This window comes from Rhinolophus ferrumequinum, chromosome 11 (assembly GCF_004115265.2).
Source record: "Rhinolophus ferrumequinum isolate MPI-CBG mRhiFer1 chromosome 11, mRhiFer1_v1.p, whole genome shotgun sequence".
Taxonomy (NCBI): domain Eukaryota; kingdom Metazoa; phylum Chordata; class Mammalia; order Chiroptera; family Rhinolophidae; genus Rhinolophus; species Rhinolophus ferrumequinum.
In genome coordinates, this window is record NC_046294.1 from 65,338,448 (window position 1) to 65,357,161 (window position 18,714).

Here is an 18,714-nt window from a genome sequence, read left to right on the forward strand (position 1 = left end):
AAGCCTAGTCACATTGTAAATTTCCTCAGGAAAATGTGCACACCAAAACTATCACATTTCTAAGTTTCTACAAAATATTTCTTTATAAAAATCATACCCTTAAAAAATATTTCTAGCAATTTAATCTTAATGTTATATCACAGGAAAAAATATTAAATATTCTTCTTCATCAGAATAAAATCCACTCATCCATCATTAAATATACAGTTTAGTAGAAGAGAGATATAACAATAAGGAAATAAAATGCTATCAGGACGATGATAGTAATATATATAATATACATTATTACATATATTATGTGTTGTGTGTATACATGTACACACACACAAAGTAAATTAGCAGCAGAACTATGAAGAGAAAAAGCAGCAAACTTACATCCCACTACCACATTTTTAAAACCTATTTTCGTCGTAACAATCAGAACTTGAGTGGATAAATGGATGAAACCTGTTCTAAAAACTGAGAAATGAGTTTAATCACATTAACTACTTTATCACATAATTCCCCCAAAGAATTAAGAGAAATAAGATAAGCTATAATATTGCATTTATAACCAGAAAAATCTAATAAATGGTATTAGGTGAATACGTTTATAAACGGACATTGTGAAATTAGTAATCATCTATAGCCCTCTAACTTGAAATTTAATAAATAAAAATGTTAGTCATTAATTTGCCTAATGAGCAGCAAAATCATTAACCCCACTGGGATGCTGCCAGGTGGAAAACAGTTTAAAATCAGGGAAAATAGCAAGACTACATCAAATGATCAATCTTCGTAAACAAATCTATCTTATAACAATACCATCAGTATTTTGAACTTATGGGGTGATTCGAATATTACAGCAGTTGTTGTTTTTTTAAATTGATTTGGAAAATATAACAATTACTTACTTCTTTACAGCTTCTCCTGGGGAAAGAGAAGTAACCACTGAACTTCCAGGTTGTGATATGTAAAAGAGTTGTTGTTCATTTTTAGTTGGAGCTATTTTACACTCATGTTCATGGCCCCAGATAATAAGATCAATGAAGTCATCCAAAAATTGTTCTGGAATGAAGTTAGTATTTCCATGTTTACTCCTATACCAAGATTTTTAAAATTGAATAATATAAATATTCAGAGATATACAGAAAATTTCATATTAAGTAAATACAGATCTTTTTTTTTCTCCTTTCATTACATAACTTCTATGTGCCAAAATTGGGCAAGGGATTGAGAATACAAAAATACTATCTAATTCCTGCCCTCAAAGGGCTTACAAATTTGCAGGACACAGACAAGTAAAAGGCACAAAAAGAGAAAGCAGTCAATTCTACATTTGGAGGCAGATCACAAAAGGCTTTACGAGGAATAACCCACTTTGGGCAAGTCAGAAAGGCATGTGCTCTATCAATAGTAAAAACCTGTAAAACGGTCTGATTATACACCAAAGAATGAATAAATAAATACAGAAAATGAAAATGAGTCAAGCCTAAACTTTGTATAATAAAAACAAGTCTCTAAATAGGTCCATTTTTTAAAAAAAACTTTTATTTATTTTAAGTGTGTTTTTCCAGGACCCGTCAGCTCAAAGTCAAGTAGTTGTTTCAATCTAGCTGTGGAGGGCACAGCCCACAGTGGCCCATGTGGGGATCGAACCGGCAACCTTGCTGTCAAGAGCACCGTGCTCCAACCTACTGAGCTAACCGGCCACCCCAACGTGTCCATTTTTTTAACATGTTTCTTTTACTGATTATAAAAATAATGAAGGTTAAGAATGACAATCTTACATAAGAGATAAGAGTTTTGCATATTAAGTAAAATATCATGTGCATAATTGATGCGCAAACTCTGGTTTTATACCTACATTAGTTGTTGTCATTGAAAGATGTGAAAACCCAAGGTAAGTGAAGACAAGAAGGAAAAGTGTTTGCTAACACTGACTTACATCGTTGGGAATTTAAGTAAAAGTGTTCAAATACTTTGACCTAGCATTCATTTAATGCGAACCAATATTCATTCATTCAAAAAATATTTACTGAGTGTCTACTGTGTGCCAGGTGTCCCAGGCTTCTTCTAGATACTGAAGACACAGCAGTGAACCAAGTCCTGTTCTAGTTCTAGTGGGGGAAACTAGCAACAATATAAGATGTATATGCATATGTGGATGTATGTGTGTGTGTATATATATATATAATTTGTCAGGTCAGGTAGTGATAGATGCTATAAAGATAAATAAAAGGAAAAGTGACATGGAAGGGGGATGTTACTGTACACAGGGTGGTCAGGAAAGGCCTCTCTGACAGGTGATAAATGAGCAAAGAACTGAGATGAGGGATCAGCATGGAAGGGAAGAAAGACCTAAGCAGAGGGACAAGCAGACGGCAAAGGTACAGAGGAGGTAATATGTTTAGTGATTTCAAAAACACCAAGGAGATCAGTGTGGCTGAACAGAATGAATACAGGGAGAGCAGGAAGTGAAATCAGAGAAGCAGCAGAATCAGCGATCTAGGAATATTTTTATGTAGAAAACATGTATCTAGGGTATGAAAATCAAACCCAAATCCCTTTCGATTCTTCCTTAATAACTTCTCAGCTTTTCCCCTTACATATCATTCTCACTGCCATCACTGTTACCATCTCACACATTTTTACTGTCATGATCACCTAATAAATCTTGCTTCTTCAAGTCTCTATTCCTTTCAATCAATCCTGCACCCTAGCAATAGATTAAACTTCTTAAAACTACTTACAAAAGAAAGCTGATCTAGCTATTAATATATTTAATATTCTGGAGAAATGCTTGCACATATGTATAAGAATGTTCGTAAGAAGATTTTAAAAAGCAAAAATCTGGAAATAACACAAAACAGTCACGAACAGTTGAAAAGTATAACTGTCTACATCAGCAAAAATGAGTTACACTTCTCAGCATCAAAAGGGACAAATCTTAGTAACATAAAGTTCAATGTAATAAGCCAGCTGCAAAATACATAACACGGTTCCATTTATACCAAATTTAAAGAAAATACTCATTATGGACATATATGTGATTAAACAATAAAGGAAAACAATGGACCGAGAAAATAAAAATTGAAGATTGTGCTTCCCTCTGGGGTATGCGGAAAGAGGTGGGGTCTAGGAAGGGCATGGGACAATGCAGTAGTGGTGCTCACTTCTTTGCTGAGTTAAAGAATATTCGTTTTATGGTTATTCTCATCCCTCATCCATAGGCCATAAATATTCTTTTATAGGTATGAATACATATTGAAAACAATTTCAAAACACAATCACACAAAGCATATCTAAGTTTTGACCAACCCTGCACTGACAACTTTCAAAGGACAAGAACATTTTACTCAAATAGGTAAGCTTGGAAACAGATTTGGGGAACCTCAACACTTGACTTGAAAATTTCCAGAGAATACTTTTACCTGTTCTGATGAATTACAAATAAGTTAAACCAAGAGTTCTCATCTTCTTTTGGTCTCAACATGGTTACTTTCTTATTGAGGAACATTCGATACAGTCTTTCATCTGGAATAGATCCTGAAATGGACATTACATTACTTTAAAACTGGTTTCTCATTTGGTTTTAAAAATGAATATGTTTTGCTTCTAAATTATGTGCTTCTCGAAGTATTTCGTTTTCCTATTAAAGATATATTTGAAGTCTGGAATCATTAACCATGTTTCCCTGAAAATGAGACCTAGCCGGACAAGCAGCTCTAATGTGTCTTTTGGAGCAAAAATTAATATAAGACCCGGTCTTATTTTACTATAAGAGCTTATTTTACTATAAGAGTCTTATAGTAAAATAAGACCGGGTCTTATATAAGACCAGGTATAATATAATATAACATAATATAACATAAAATAATGTAATATAATACCGGGTCTTATATTAATTTTTGCTCCAAAAGACGCATTAGAGCTGATTGTCCGGCTAGGTCTTATTTTCGGGGAAACATGGTATTTACACATGAATATGTTCCAGGTTATTGTATGACAACTGCTGAGCAGTTAGATGCATTCAAAGAATGTTTTCCATGTCAAGCTTACATACCTTCAAAATCTGAAAAATAATGTTTTTCACTATCCTTTTACTTATTCTAAGTATATATTTTAGTACTTTTGATCTAAAATAAACATTATAAAATACACAGAAAGAGATATTAAAAGGGATGAGATAAAAAGTAAATGTATTTAAAAGTCTTATATATATTGTTTTCAAATTTAAAAAAACTGCTTTTGAATAATTTAATGTCTTTTAAAGAATTCTTCCTCTACCCTAAAGGATTGCTTTAGTCTAGTGGAAGCCAACAAAAACAAGTAAACAAACACAAATTACAATTTTAAATATTATAAAAGAGGGGAAAGTCAGGATGCTAACTAAGATAGGGAATATCAATGTGGTACAAGGTTGCTACTTTATATAGTGATTAGAGAAGGCCCTGAAAGAAAGGCTAACAAGGGTCAGGCATAAAATCCAGGGCATCAGAAGGTCCATCTATTTAAGTCTTGAAGCACTGAGAACACTCACAAAACTGGTAGGGAGGTAAACAATTTGGGGGAAAGGAGAAGGCAGTTTAGCCATCTGGCAATTAGCTTCTAGAGGGCGGGACATTTGTAGGCAGGAAAGGAAGTGGTGGCAAGGAGCACCCTTCTCTTCTGCCCTGAAGCCCATAAAGGGTTCTGAAAGAACTCTGTGGGACAGAGTAACCTCAGGGGCCAGTCAGCTTCACTGAAGGTCAGAGAATAAAGGCATATTCAGAGAAGCTGATGATATGAGGGAATTTGCAAACTATAAAAAAAGTCCTAGAATATACAGAGAAGGGGTGGGGGTGAGAGTAGGAGATGGAGGATAGAGTGCAGTTAAGGAAACAAAACAAGATGAGAGTTTGAGATAAAATGGATGACTGAAGCATAATAGGATGTCTTTAGTCTGAAAAGTTGAGAGGATCAACCAGTTTCTGCAGTTATGATCTCTAACATTGTAGTAATTAAAACATCTGTTAGTAGCTTTCTAAAAAATATGTATTTGATTTTCTGCTCTGTAAATGTAAAATCAGACATAATACCTCAGTCTCATTTTCTGTGTCTCTAAAATATAATCACGATGCTTTTCTACTTGTTAGAGAAATTATAAGCTGGACAAAAACTGTAAGCTCCCAAGAAAGTATTCAAATTAAGTTATTCATCATAATTATTCTTTTAAATACATATACAAAGACAACTGAAGTAAATCTTCTAAGGTTTTTATACTAAAATCAAAACATAATAAAATCTATGTTGAGGCTACAGTATGAAATTTTCCCCCAATTTCTCTCATAGTATTTTAAGATTGATTTAACATGAAATATAATTTTTATAATACTCTATACACAGTAAAAACAAAAAAGCTATTTTAGTCATAAAACAAATAAAATATCAAGCTAAACTGAATCCAAGGAAGACACAATGGACTCTCACTCTACAAAGTCTTTGATCTTTCTTTCACATGGAATAAAGCCAAGCAAACAGGCTTTTACCTACTGGACACCACATAAATTGAAGACAGTCAAGTTGATAAAAGCAAATCTCCTGAGCATTATAGATGACAGCTCTAGACTAAGACTGTCTATTAAAAAATATGTGAGCCACTAATTCAGGCCAAATAAGTAATTTTAAATTTTCTAGTAGCCACATTAAAACAAAGAGAAACAGGTAAAATTAATTTATTTAACTCAATATATTAATATGGTATTTTACATTTTTCAAAGTCTTTGAAATCTGATGTGTATTTTACACTTCTAGCATTATCTCAGTTTCGATGAGCCACGTTTCAAGTGCTCATAATCCATGAGGCTAGTGATTACTGCAGTGGGCAGTTAAGCCCTAGACCTTTCAAAGACTTCCAAGGTATCAAAATGCAGTTTTTATAGTTACTCTATAATTCTAACATTCAGGATTCTATATCTGAGCCTAAAAGAAAGAAAAAATAAATAATAAGTAGATACTAAAGAAAAAATATGTTTTCACGAAAACTGCTATTAAAAACAAGTATCAAGGGCTACTGGTCCTTATTAAATACTAAAAAATTTCTACCAAAACCTATCATTTTTTTGGTACACTCATAAGGGATGTCACTCATAAGGGATGATTAGATTTGACCCACTTTTTCCAAATAGCAACAAAGTTAACGCCAGAATTTGTCAGCTGCTTAAACAATTAAATATTTACTGACATAAATACTAAAATAAAACCATCTTACCTAAACCATATAGAGCAATTTTTGTGCTTCCTTTTTGAAGCAAAACCGGACTAATGTCTATCTTCTCCACAGACACTGAACGTCCAAAGTGATTTACGAATCCAGCACAACTTAAGATATCCAAGGCGCAAAGCGCATCTGCCTATGCAAAATATTTTCAAAAAATATTAATGCATATTTAACAATGTTATCTGCATATCATATTATTACCTATTAAAGTATAGTCTACAGCTAGTTGCAAAATTAGGACAGTGTCTTCTCAAAACAAAATTACAATTCTAAAAGCATTTGCTACTTTTTTTCTATTACAAATTGCCTACTGTAATTGGAATTACATGCTAAATGCAAAGTTAACATTTCTTTAAAACTTATGCTATCTTGGCCACTGACAAAAACTAGCCATGAAATCAGTGCTCTGTAGTATTAGGCAGACTTCTTAAGATGTGGGGGGCAAAAGAATAGATAACTAGCGATTTATAATATTAATGAACAGATAAAACAAACATATTTTCAGTTTAGGACCTCCACTACTACTTCTGTATCAAATAGGTAACAAGATGATCTAATTTAGATTTAAAACTGTTTATGAAAAAAGCATTTCCTACAGATAAGCTTTTAAGAGATGAGAGACAAGAATACTTGGTAAACTGCAAAACATTACAAAATGTTAGGTGTTTACGCCTACTCCTGGTTACTTATTTTTAACCTCAGCACTAATGAAATAAAAGCATACCTCACACACCAATTAGTATTCCAGATTTTTAAAAATTATCTAAAAAGCACTACAGAAGCTTATATAAATGATAAAAAGTCAATTTGACTTTTTGACTCAATTTGACTAAAACTTGGCTTTTCACAGACAAAATAAATCGAGCATTTCTACAGTTTTAACAAACTGTAAGAATCCAAAAATTACCCCTGTGGGATCATCATGATTGCCATGAATACTGAACACTGGAATCGAAATGTTGAGATTGGTATCTTGGTAGTTCACCCATGGAAACCTTAAAAAAAAAAAAAGTAATTAAAGCTTCTGTAAAGAGACAAAAGCTATTTCCCCCCAGGATCTTCCTCCAAAAAATTAATGCAATTGTAGACAAACTGGATGATCTAAGTTGGCAAATGACCAATAGTTTGGAGCTTTAAAAGAAATTAAATCATAGGCAACAATTCAATTCAAGTCAAATATGTTGAAGTACTACACTGTATTAAAGAAAACCCAACAATAAAAGATGCTGCGTATTGTCTGAAAGAGTGGTATATCTAATCAATGGGAAGTTAAAAGGTTTTCAGGATTTTAAAAAAGCCTTTGAAAACAAGGTTTTTTATTTGTAGAAAGGGGAGGGCAAGAAACACATCCACTTTGGAATCCAATAGACCAAACTAAAAACTCCAGCTCTGCAACTTCATCTCCCACCCACTCCTGTCCCTCGTCATCTAGCTCCTCTTCTCAGGGCAAATGTTAGCAGTTTCTAGTGTACCTTTGCAAAATTATCTCATACCCGTACAAGTAAATGAATACATCTTCTTCCTTCTTACACAAATGATAGCAGGATATAAATTACTATACCCTGCTCTCATCATTTAACATACTTTTAGAAATCATTCTGCATCAGGGCATAGTTAGTTTCCTTGTGCTTTTCTGGGCGGGACAGGACTCCACTGTATTGTTTATTATAATGCGTTTAAGTAGTTATCTACCAATGGATATTTAGACCATTTCCAGTTATGTTTTACAAATAAGGCGCCAGTGAGTAATTGCATACACAGCTGCCCTTTTAAGAGGATAGGAAAATGTCTAGAAGGGAATTGTTAGGTCAAAGGATACCTGTGCAGATATAAATTTGGATAGTTATTGCCAAGTTATTGCCAATTTCCTTCCATAGAGGTTATACAAATTTACACACAATACAATGGCAATGCATAAGAGAGACAGTCTCCCCTTATTCCACTCACATAATACTTTATCAAGCTTTCAAATCTATGCCAGTGGTTCTAAATGCTAGCGCATGTTAGAGTTATCTAGTCACCTTTTAAGAAATTACCAATGCCCATGAAGCACTCAGAAAGATTAACTGGCCTGGAGACTGGGCATAAGTATTATTTTTAATGTTCCTAAGTAACTATAATGTGCACCAGAACTGTGAATCACTCACCTGTGCCAATCTGATAGCAAAGTACTTCAGTATACTTCATTTTGTATTATTCTTATGAATGAGCTTCATTTTCTATCTTTCATATTCTTTTAATATGTTTAAATGCCACTTTATTTCCTTTTCTGTGAACCATGTCCACATTCTTTCCCTATTTTTTAAATTTACTCATGGATATTTTTATTAACTTGAAAGAACTATTAATCTACTGGGGACATCAGATACTAATTTGCAATTAGTTGCAAATATTCCTCCTGGTTGAACTGCCTTTTGACTTTGCTTTGGGCAGTTTCTGCCATGCAGAAATTTACTTTTACAAAGACAAAATTACCAATCTTTTCTTTTAAGGCTCCTAGTATATGTCACACTTAGAAAAGCCTTTTCCACATCTAGATGTTCAAAAAATGATTAACAGTTTCTTCTAGTACTTTTATTGAATAATCCGTATTTTTCGTGGAGATATGAGATTGCCACCTTTACCAAATACTAAATTCCTATATATATTGAGGTTTCTTCTGGATTGTGGGTATGTAAAAAGTTTACAGGAGCCAATCTAAAGAACACCCAATGGCTAAAGCTGGTACAATTCATTTGAGCAACAGAACAGATTACAACAGTATTAAACTATAACTCAAAGGGGAAAAAATGACATAAACAATGAGTTCATACGGATGTAAACAAACTGTACATAGACACAGACAATTGCATAAATAAACAAATGGGGGACGAGGGACAAATCTTCCTTACAGAAGAATTCCAATCAATACATGTAGAAAGAATGTGGGACATAGAAAATCACCATTAGAATAGCACAATTATAATTACTGTAGGCAAGAGCCACTCACGAATGCTAAAATTAGTGGACAAACTTTAAGGAGAAAACAGAACAGTTGCAAAGCCTCAAAATATCTCCCCCAAAATATTTACTATTAGGTGGTGCAAAAGTAATTGTGGTTTAAAGGGTTAAAAAATAATTGAAAAACCACAATTGCTTTCGCACCAAGCTAATAGTTACAGCAGTTTTAACCGTGGCTATAAATTCTTTGACACTCCTTCCTCTCTGTTGGAAATGGAACGTAATTCCCCCTTTGAGTGCAGGCTGGACTTAGCGACTCCCTTCTAACAAACAGTGTATATATAGAAAGGGAAAAATAGTAACTTGACAGCGGAGAAACCTGGCAGACACCACCCTAACGAAGAGATGGAGGTTAACCTCGCCAGTGATAAGCCATGTCAATAACATGTACCCCTGACATGCTGTGAGAAGAGCACGTGGCCCCTGTGGAATATTCTTCCCCCAAAACCCATAATCCTAGTCAAATCATGAGAAAAACCCAAATTGAGGGCCATTCTGTAAAATACCTGACCAGTACACTTCAAAAGTATCCGGGTCATGAAAGACAAGGAAAGAGAGAGAAACTGGCATAGGCTGAAGACGACTAACAGACCATTTCAACTGCAATGCGGTATCCCTACCTAATACAGCGTTTGAGGAAAAAAATGAGAGTATCTTTATGACATGGGGTTCTAGATGGCTATCGTAAATAAGTCCCAAAAGCACAAATCTTTTTTTTTTTTAAAAAAAGAACACCACATTTGACTATATCAAAATTAAATATTTCAGTCAACAAAAGTCACCATAAACAAAAAGATACAACAAAAGTCAAAAGATAATCCACTGATCGGGAAAAAAAATACATACCTGACAAAGGTTTAGTATCTAGAATATATAAATAACTTTGGCAAAGTCAGTAGCAATATAGAGAAATTCCAATTTTTAAAATGGACAAAGCATGAACAGAAGAGGATACCAAAACATACAATAAAAATTTGAGAAGATACACAGTCCCACCATTACTAGGTTAATACAAATTAATATAAAGATGTACAGAAAATTCAAAGAACTACATTTACTATGAAAATAGCTTATAAAAGGACTAATAGTTAAAATGTTTATGTCTTAGACAATATTATACACAAGGAAATATTCATGTCAGCACTTAACAATACTTACTTACTAAAACCAAAGTTGACTGACTGATCGCTGATAATTTCAAACTGTACAGGACGATCACCCATGCAATATTTTCTTAATAACTCAAGGCTGGTATGTAGTGTTTTTCTTGAAGGCTTATTTTCATGAAAAAGGTCACCACCTAACAAAATAAAGTCCACCTAATCAACAGAAAATAGTATTAAAATTAATATGTTTTATAGTTAAAAGTTTTTAAACTATAGATGAAAGAGATAGAACAAAATATCATATATGATACTATTATATATGGAAGTTTAAAATTTTATTCATTTAAAGGACATTCCATTCCAATCTGGTAATTAATCTGACTCCAACTTAAGTTCCTAGCCCACCTTCAAAAAGCCATCTTCAAATTATTATACCAAGACTCTGATTCATGCAACCCAAAGTGATCGTTATTTCTTTTTTTGTCAACCAAATCAAACATAAACTTAGCACTTTAACAGAACCTAGAGAGAGGTAGCCAATTCAATCCAAATTATACATTCAATTCATTCATCAATTATTTAGACTTCCCATGGGCACTGGCAGCTGAAGAAATAGCAATCTACAAAATAGATGTTGTCCCTGCCCTCATGAAACACTGACGATGTGCAATACCCTATACTACCCTGAGGATACAATGATGAATAAAATACAATCCCTATTCTAAAAAATGTCCAAAATCTAATGGGAGACAACCTGTTACGCATCTGAAAATAAGTCAGGCTCTGACGTGCACTAGAATGGATATATGAACAAACCAGGAGCAGAGATGACATTACAAAGAATTCTAACTAAGGGGGGAGAAAATTTGTCTGAGGATAGTGAGTCTGGGAGGGATGTGCTGACACACGGTGGCAACTGAGTTGCACTACGAAGGGTAAGTCAGATTTGAGGAAGAACATTATAGAAGCAACCAGAGAGGAGGACGAAGATCATACAGAAAAAAAGTCCACCGCTTTCAAGAAGTGTATAATCTACCTAAAGAAACTTGATGTGGGCTACAGCAGTGAGGGGGAGCAGAATACTCCCCCACAAAATGTGCCACTTTGGCGTGTGTGATTGTTTTGAGCTGAAGACAGTTAAGACCCAGCAGACTCAGGAAAAACGGTTTTACCTCTCCCTGAACTGCCTAAAAGCATTTCGATAGGTAGCCTATACTGGAAGGAGCTATTATCAGAGATAACTTACCTGTATGGCAGATCTTGTTTACCGAACATTTGCTCATCCCATCTTCCTGTGCCTTCCTCCCCTTTAGAGTCCCAGACAACCAACCCTCTTCTCCTTCAGCTCAGGATGGCACATAAGCCTCAATTACCTGACTACTAGGGAGTCTGATATTTTTACGGGGCTCTCGTATATATGAAATTTGTTTTCTCTTGTTAATCTGTCTCATGTCAATTTAATTATCAGACCAGTCAAAGAACCTAAACAGGAAGAACGGGAAAGTTTTCCACTCCTACAGCAGTCAGAGAAGCTTTAATAAAAACGTGGAATTTCAGCTAGGTCTTCAAAAATGAACACGATTTAAGTAAAAGAAGAAAATGACAGTAATCAACAGTATAGAACAAAACAAAACAAATTAAAAATAATTTTAGGAGGAAGACGTAAGGAATAGTTGTTTAAATGGTAGTTTCACTTTTGCCAAAATGAAAAAGCTCTGGAGATTGGGTACACGACGATGTGAATGTGCTTAATGCTACTGAAGTATACACTTAAAAATGGTTAAGATGATAAATTTTGTTATGCGTATTTTACCACAAGTAAAAATTTTTTTTAAATATTTTAAAAACTGGTTTGTGACTCCAGGGAACACTGAGAAGGACACAACGTGCTTTAGTGGTTATTCCTGCCCAAAGTGAATCTAATCATAAAGAAATGCCAGACATATTCAACTGAAGAATATTCTACAAAATAACTAGCCTGTGCTCTTCACCAATGTCAGTCATGAAAGACAAAGGCAGACTGAGGAAATGTACCAGATTACAAGAGACATGACAACCAAACGCAGAATGTAATCCTAGATAGGGACTTGATTATTACCCATCTGCCCCAGATTGCTATGCCATTACTGAGACGATCGATAACATCTTAAAATTACAGGATAGCATTGACTCAATATTAATTTCCTGGTTTTGATAAGTACACGGTTGTTATACATGTGATTTACTCTCAAATGGTTCAGAAAATCTGTGTGTGTGTATGTGTGTGTGTGTGTAAAGAGGAAGCATAAAGCAAATGTGGTAAAATATAGGAATATCTGGGTGAAAAGCAAGGAATCCTTTGTACTATTCTTGTAACAGTTTTGTAGGATTGACACTGTTTCAAAATTAAAAGTTAAAGAAAAAAAGAACTAAGGAGTAGAAATAAACTGGTTAGGTGGCATAGGCCCACAAATAGAGGGCTTAAAAAGTCAGGGAGAAGACAAGAAGTAAATACAATACTATGTATCTGGAAGTACCATCAGAGGGCTGGGGTGGGGGCAGTTAACATTGAGGGATGTGGGGAAGGGAAACAAGAGGAAATAGAAGGAAAGGACAGAGGAGGAAAAAAAAGCTGATGCTCAGGGAAAGAAATATTTTAGCACTTAAGAGTTAGAAAAGAAAGGACACAGGATTCTCTGGCAGGAAACAGACCTCCTTTGGCTGCAAGTTTGTCTGCCCTCAGGGAAAGAGGAATCCATCTTAAAAGGAAATAATTCTAAACATTCCCTCATTCATTATCAAATATATGAGAACCTACTGCTTGCTAGATCCCTTCTAGGTACTAGGACACAGCATGAGCAAACAGAAAAGATTTTTCACTCTTATGGAGTTTATTTATCTTCTAGTGGAAAAAACAGATAATAAACGTTAAGCAATTCAACCAATTATTTCAGATGGTGCTATGAAAAAATAAACAGAGTAATGTGATAAAAGAGTGGAGAGATCAGGGAAGACCTCACCAGAAAGATCAAACTTGCACCGAGAAGCCAAGCCTGCCAAGATCAAGACGCTGTCAGCAGAGAGAACCAGACAGAGTTGTAAGGAGATGAAGTATCCTAGCAGGGACCAGATCAAGTTGAGCCTTGTAGTTTCAATTTCATTTTCGATTCAGTGAAGGCCACTTGCAAGATTTTAAGCAGCAGTGATGTGATCCGATTTATGATTCTAAAAGTTCACTTTAGCTGCTATACTGAACAGATGTAGGGGGAAAGGATGGCCGTTGAAAGACCAAGGCGGAGCTACTGCGGTCCAGCAAAATATGATAAAAGTTTTGCACTAAGTTTGTAGGCATGAAAATGGAGTAGTGGAAACGTTCCATATATTTTCAGGAGGAAAAACCAAAGGACTTGTAGATAAACTGATTAGAACTCTGAGGAAAAAGTCAAAGTTGAAGATATTAATTGCAAGTCACCAGCATTTACGTTTACCCCAGCTCTCTCTGGCACTGACATTTCAACTGCCTGCTGGAATGTTTCCTTGAACATCCTATTGGAATCTCCCAACTCAAATAGTCTACATCAGAATTCATAAAGAAGTCCCTCTTCCGTATTTATTTTTATTTATTTATTTTTGTCCTTTTACAGTAAACCAGTGATCTAGCCAAGTAACACGTTTCTCTGATATAGCAAATTAACTGAACCCAAGGAGGGGGTGTGGGAACCTCTGATTTATAGCCAGTGGGTCAGAAGTGCAGGTAACAACATGGGCTTACAAATGGTATTCTGAGTTGGAGAGGGTCATTGGAACCGCCAATCTATATCCAGCTGGTGAGAAGCACAGAGCCTGGGCCGCCATCTGAAGAATGTGTCTTGTAGGACTAAACCCTTAATCTGTGAAATCTGATGCCATCTCTGGGTAGATGGCGTCAGGATTGAGTTGAGACCTTGCTGGTGTATGAAAATTGTTGGTGGGGGAAAATGCTCCCTGCCCTACTACGGAACTGGGTTTGGGAACCCAGTTTACAACGTTAATAACAACGGATTCTGGTTTACTCCCAATCAGATTTATATTTTTATAAAAACAGAAACGGCATGGCTGACGTCAAAAGTAAATCTGCACTTGGACCCTTGCTGTTGTGAGTATAAGTGGTTAGCACAACTCTACCTGCAAAGGAACTTACAGCATGAACTCAAAGCCTTTGCCTGGAATGCCCTTGGACTCTCATCAAGCTCGACCCATGGTCAGGGAGCTATCTGGAGACAAGACAGACGTAGAAACACGTAGGCAATGAATATTCAGAGAGACGAAAGCCAGATTACATGACGGTGGAACTCTGACCCATAACCTCTATGGTAACAAGCCCACACGGTTGGCTAACGACTGTGTTTCTCTTTTTTGCCCCCAGCCCATAACCTCCAATGAGAACCTTCCTATTTTCACTATAAATCGCCCCATTCCCTGCCTGCCTTACAGTCTCTACCAAACACAAGGGATGGTGGGTGAACCCCGTGCTACAGTGGTCTCTGGGTGTCCTTATTTGGGTGGGGTTCATTTCCACAACACCCACTTCCTGAGTGAGCAACGTGGCACAATGAAGGAGCAACACTGGAAAACACAGGTAGTGTTAAAATACGATTCAGGAAAACTGTGCAAGATTCCCACGTAAGCATTAAAAATTATACTGGTTTTAGTGTCATTGTCGATGACATAGTGAAGCTCCTGCCATGTGAAGTAAAAAAAATGCAGGGCAGGAAATCACTAGTGAGGAGCACCTGCGGCTGCGTTTAAAAAAAATCAAGCGCAGCAGCTGCCTGACCACGACACGCCTGTACGTGTTTCTCAGTGTCTGTATCCTCAAGCACCCGCTGGATCTGCCATGGCGCGATTTTCAAACAGCTCTGGGAACTGGGCATTCAGAACCCAGGAGCTCCCGGCTGCTCCCCGCCCCCCTTCCTTATTTAGAACCTATTTCTATCATTGCTACCACCATTCACCCAAACTTAACAAACTTCAGAGTCACTGCCATCCCCTTTTCCCTCATCCCTACACCTACAACTAACCAAAGTAGGCAAATCCTACTTTGGGAATATTTCTTGCATTCACTTCCACTTTTCCACCCCATGCTACAACTTAGAAAAAGCCTCAAAGTGGTCTCCAACTCAGGCTACACTCCATCGCCAGAAGGAGATGGGAGTATAAACTCCTCAATCAAGCACTTGAAGCTCTTATTAATGCAGCTCAAACCACATTTCTAGTCTTCCAGCATACTTTCTAAAACATGGTCTCCCAGTGAGCCAAACAGACTTGCTGTTTCCCTAACACACACTTCTGAGGGCTTCCTCCTGCTTCCTGTGAAATGTACATTCTCTATCTTCTTCACCTACCAAAAGCCTTCAATGTCCAAGATTAAACTCATCTCACTATCCTCATCTAAATATGATCTCTTCCACCTCGAAACTCCCAGGAAAGGCTGTTTATAATTTTCTTATGGCTCGTATCACAAATGACATTGCCTCTGAGCATTTTGGACAGTTGTCTTATCTCACATACCGGTCCACAAACTGTTCTTTGAAAATAGAAACTATGACAGTCATCTTTATATTTCAAACAGAAACTGCCACAGGATCCTGCACTCAGAAAACACCCCATATATATTTGTAAATTTTTTTAGACTATTTACAAAAGTAGCTCCTACTTGAATTAAGGGCACAAAGCACACAAGACCTGCTTTGAGTTTTTAGTATATTGATATTTAAGCAGGTAACATGAGCCTATAAAACAAACCTCTAATTTTAAGAGAGGAAAAAAAGACCGCTAAGTAAGGGAACGCTGTAGAAACTGTAAAAATGTAAACCAAACTCACTTCATTTTGCTGGGCAAGTCTTAAAATTTCATCAAGTGTGGCAAATGTGTCGTTTCCTCTGACTGCATCTTTCTCCATAAATCCCAAATGAATGTCCGTTGCCACTAAGATTTTAAATGTATTTTCATCATCACTGTATTAAAAAACAAGAAATGTTTCAATATATTAAAAAGATGTTCAAGCAAATTGAAACCTAACTTTATAAAATAAATAACAACAGTTATGAAGTAAAGCCACTTTTCTAGTCTTAACTCTGAAAATATCAAGTATTTAACAGCTCTTTAACGTCACATAGTCTGCCTACCACTAATTCAATACAGAACAAATGTAGATGAGTTTTTAAAAGGTCTGTGACTACTTCAAAAATGTACAGCCTTGTTACAACCAGTTTTATATACTCATTTATACCCTGGAGCTGAAAACTTGATTGTTTTCCTATTCTGTTCCACAGCAAAAACCCCAGATTTGACCCCATATCTAAAATTCCTATGTACCTATTTTGCACTCTTCCAGGAAAAAAATCAGAGGTAACCAGACAGCCCTTCCTCTTACTTTATAAGTAGAATTTTTCTTAATAAGCTAGTAATTTACATTCAGGCCCCTGAAGACACTTGCTTGACTATGTTCTCTGTACAAAGTTAGTTTTTTGTTTACAATTTGGTCAAGTAACAAAAACAATTATTTACAATTCCACCTAAATCTGGTAGTATTCAAGATTGAATGGACAACTTGACTTGGAAAAAAAGTCCTGGAAGTACACACTGTTCCTCAATAAAGTCCTGTTCCCCTTCCCCAATAAAATCTTTAAAAAAAAAAAAAATCTGGTAGTATTCAAAGGTATTTTCATGTGAAGCAATAATGTAAGTTATTAATATTCTCTTAAACTTAATGTAATTTTTAACATTCTTTAAAATATTTTTGTATCTATAATCTCATATCAACTCACACGTAAAGAGATAGGTATTATTATTTCTGAAAAATGAGAATGCTAAACACCGAGAATTAAATGAGTTATTGCACAACTAAGTGGTAGAAACAAGACTAAAACTCAGGATTAAAACTCAGGCTACTTTTTTGGAACCATATTGAACTTAAAAAAAAATCTTTCATATATATCTCCAAAATTCAAATCTTTATTTACAAGATATTTTTCCAGAAAAGATTTATCTTCAGAAACTTTAAAAATGATATGCACATAGTTCTGACTGCTAGGTACACAGAGAGACCAGAATACTTTCATATCAAATTACTACCCTATGATTCCACAGCAACTTATATAGTATTTCCCCATGAGTCTCTCATTTAAACATCAAAATTAATCTGAGAAAGGCATTTTTATTCCAATTATACAAATGAAGAAACTGAAGCAGGTTAGAAGATTGCTAATTTGCCCAAGGTCACACAGTATTTTAACCAAGGAATTAAAACCAGGGCAAAAGATTCCAAGTCTAAAGCTTTTTCCAAATAACTGTTTCTTGTCCTTTTATTTATTTTCATTTCACTCAAATTCATTTCTGATTTATTCAATACTAGAGCCATTTACTTCTCTAAAAATCTGTACAACAGACTTGTCTTGACTACTCAGATTTTGTCATAAAAGTTCAAGAATATTTATAGCTCAATATTTTAAGACAAAACCTAAGAACATAAACGTACATATAATAGCAACATATACCAAATTACTGCAAGACCCAATCTATAGCTGTATATTATCTTTTAGGTAATAAACATTATAGTATGAATTTTAACCATTCCAAATATTCTTTTGGTGACTGTCACTTCTGTTCATAGTCACGCTCTCCATTTACTAATTTAATAAATGTTTTTTCTTTTAGGGTGATCATAGTTGATGACCTTTAGAAACCCTAAGCAACAAAGAAGATTCCAGAAGACAGGTGCTTACAGGGCATCTGAACGACTCATTTCTATGATTAGTCCAGCTCCTCTAGGACCAGTTTCCTCTCCAAGTACCACTGGGTTCTGCGCTGAAATGTCAGAAAACTCACTCGATTCCAAATTCTAAAAACAAAATTATATTATTATAAAACACACATGGTAAAAAAGCAGACTGTCAATTTTGTAAGAGTTTCATTTTCACCTAAGCACTTACTATACTTTTAAGAGTAAATTATAGAAAACAGCCCATCTTCAGTGCCATTCTCGGTTCACCATTATGATTAAGCTCACTTCCTATTTTCCTTTTCCCTGCCCTATGGGAAACTTTAAATGAATGGGCAAAAAGGGTCCCACACAGTAATTAAGGTTCAGCACAAAAACTCGGGAAGTACAGAAATGTTTCAGGTGCTTGTATATGCTACTCTGGAGCACGGAGGCGACCCTGTAGGTACTTCCACTCAAACTCAAGATTTTCTAAAGGAATGGGCTTGTTTTGGAAAGAGAATGGCCCCAAGTTTAAAACTAATGTAAACAAACAGAAACACGTGGTCTGCGGAGAAACACCTTGAGGCGCCAATAGAACAAGTGAAAATCACCGGCATATTTGGGGAGGAGCCGCTGCTAGCGCG

The 18,714-nt window shown here is 35.5% G+C and overlaps 1 protein-coding gene across 4 annotated transcripts in view; it reads right to left on the reverse strand.

The window, feature by feature from the left end:
• Window positions 1-18,714, reverse strand: part of MRE11 (MRE11 homolog, double strand break repair nuclease) — a 61,143-nt gene that overhangs the window by 42,109 nt on the left and 320 nt on the right. For 2 of the 4 annotated variants that reach the window (XM_033121638.1, XM_033121637.1), the window contains exons 2-8: window positions 18,093-18,208; window positions 16,190-16,322; window positions 10,400-10,560; window positions 7,149-7,236; window positions 6,233-6,374; window positions 3,414-3,528; window positions 894-1,079 (exon numbers count right to left, since the gene is read on the reverse strand). In XM_033121638.1, coding sequence (XP_032977529.1) covers window positions 894-1,079; window positions 3,414-3,528; window positions 6,233-6,374; window positions 7,149-7,236; window positions 10,400-10,560; window positions 16,190-16,322; window positions 18,093-18,112 — 845 coding nt within the window. In that variant the 5' untranslated portion in view covers window positions 18,113-18,208. Of the gene's footprint in view, window positions 1-893; window positions 1,080-3,413; window positions 3,529-6,232; window positions 6,375-7,148; window positions 7,237-10,399; window positions 10,561-14,506; window positions 14,580-16,189; window positions 16,323-18,092; window positions 18,209-18,714 lie in introns of those variants that run through there. The other 2 variants (XM_033121639.1, XM_033121640.1) reach the window with 2 other exon arrangements.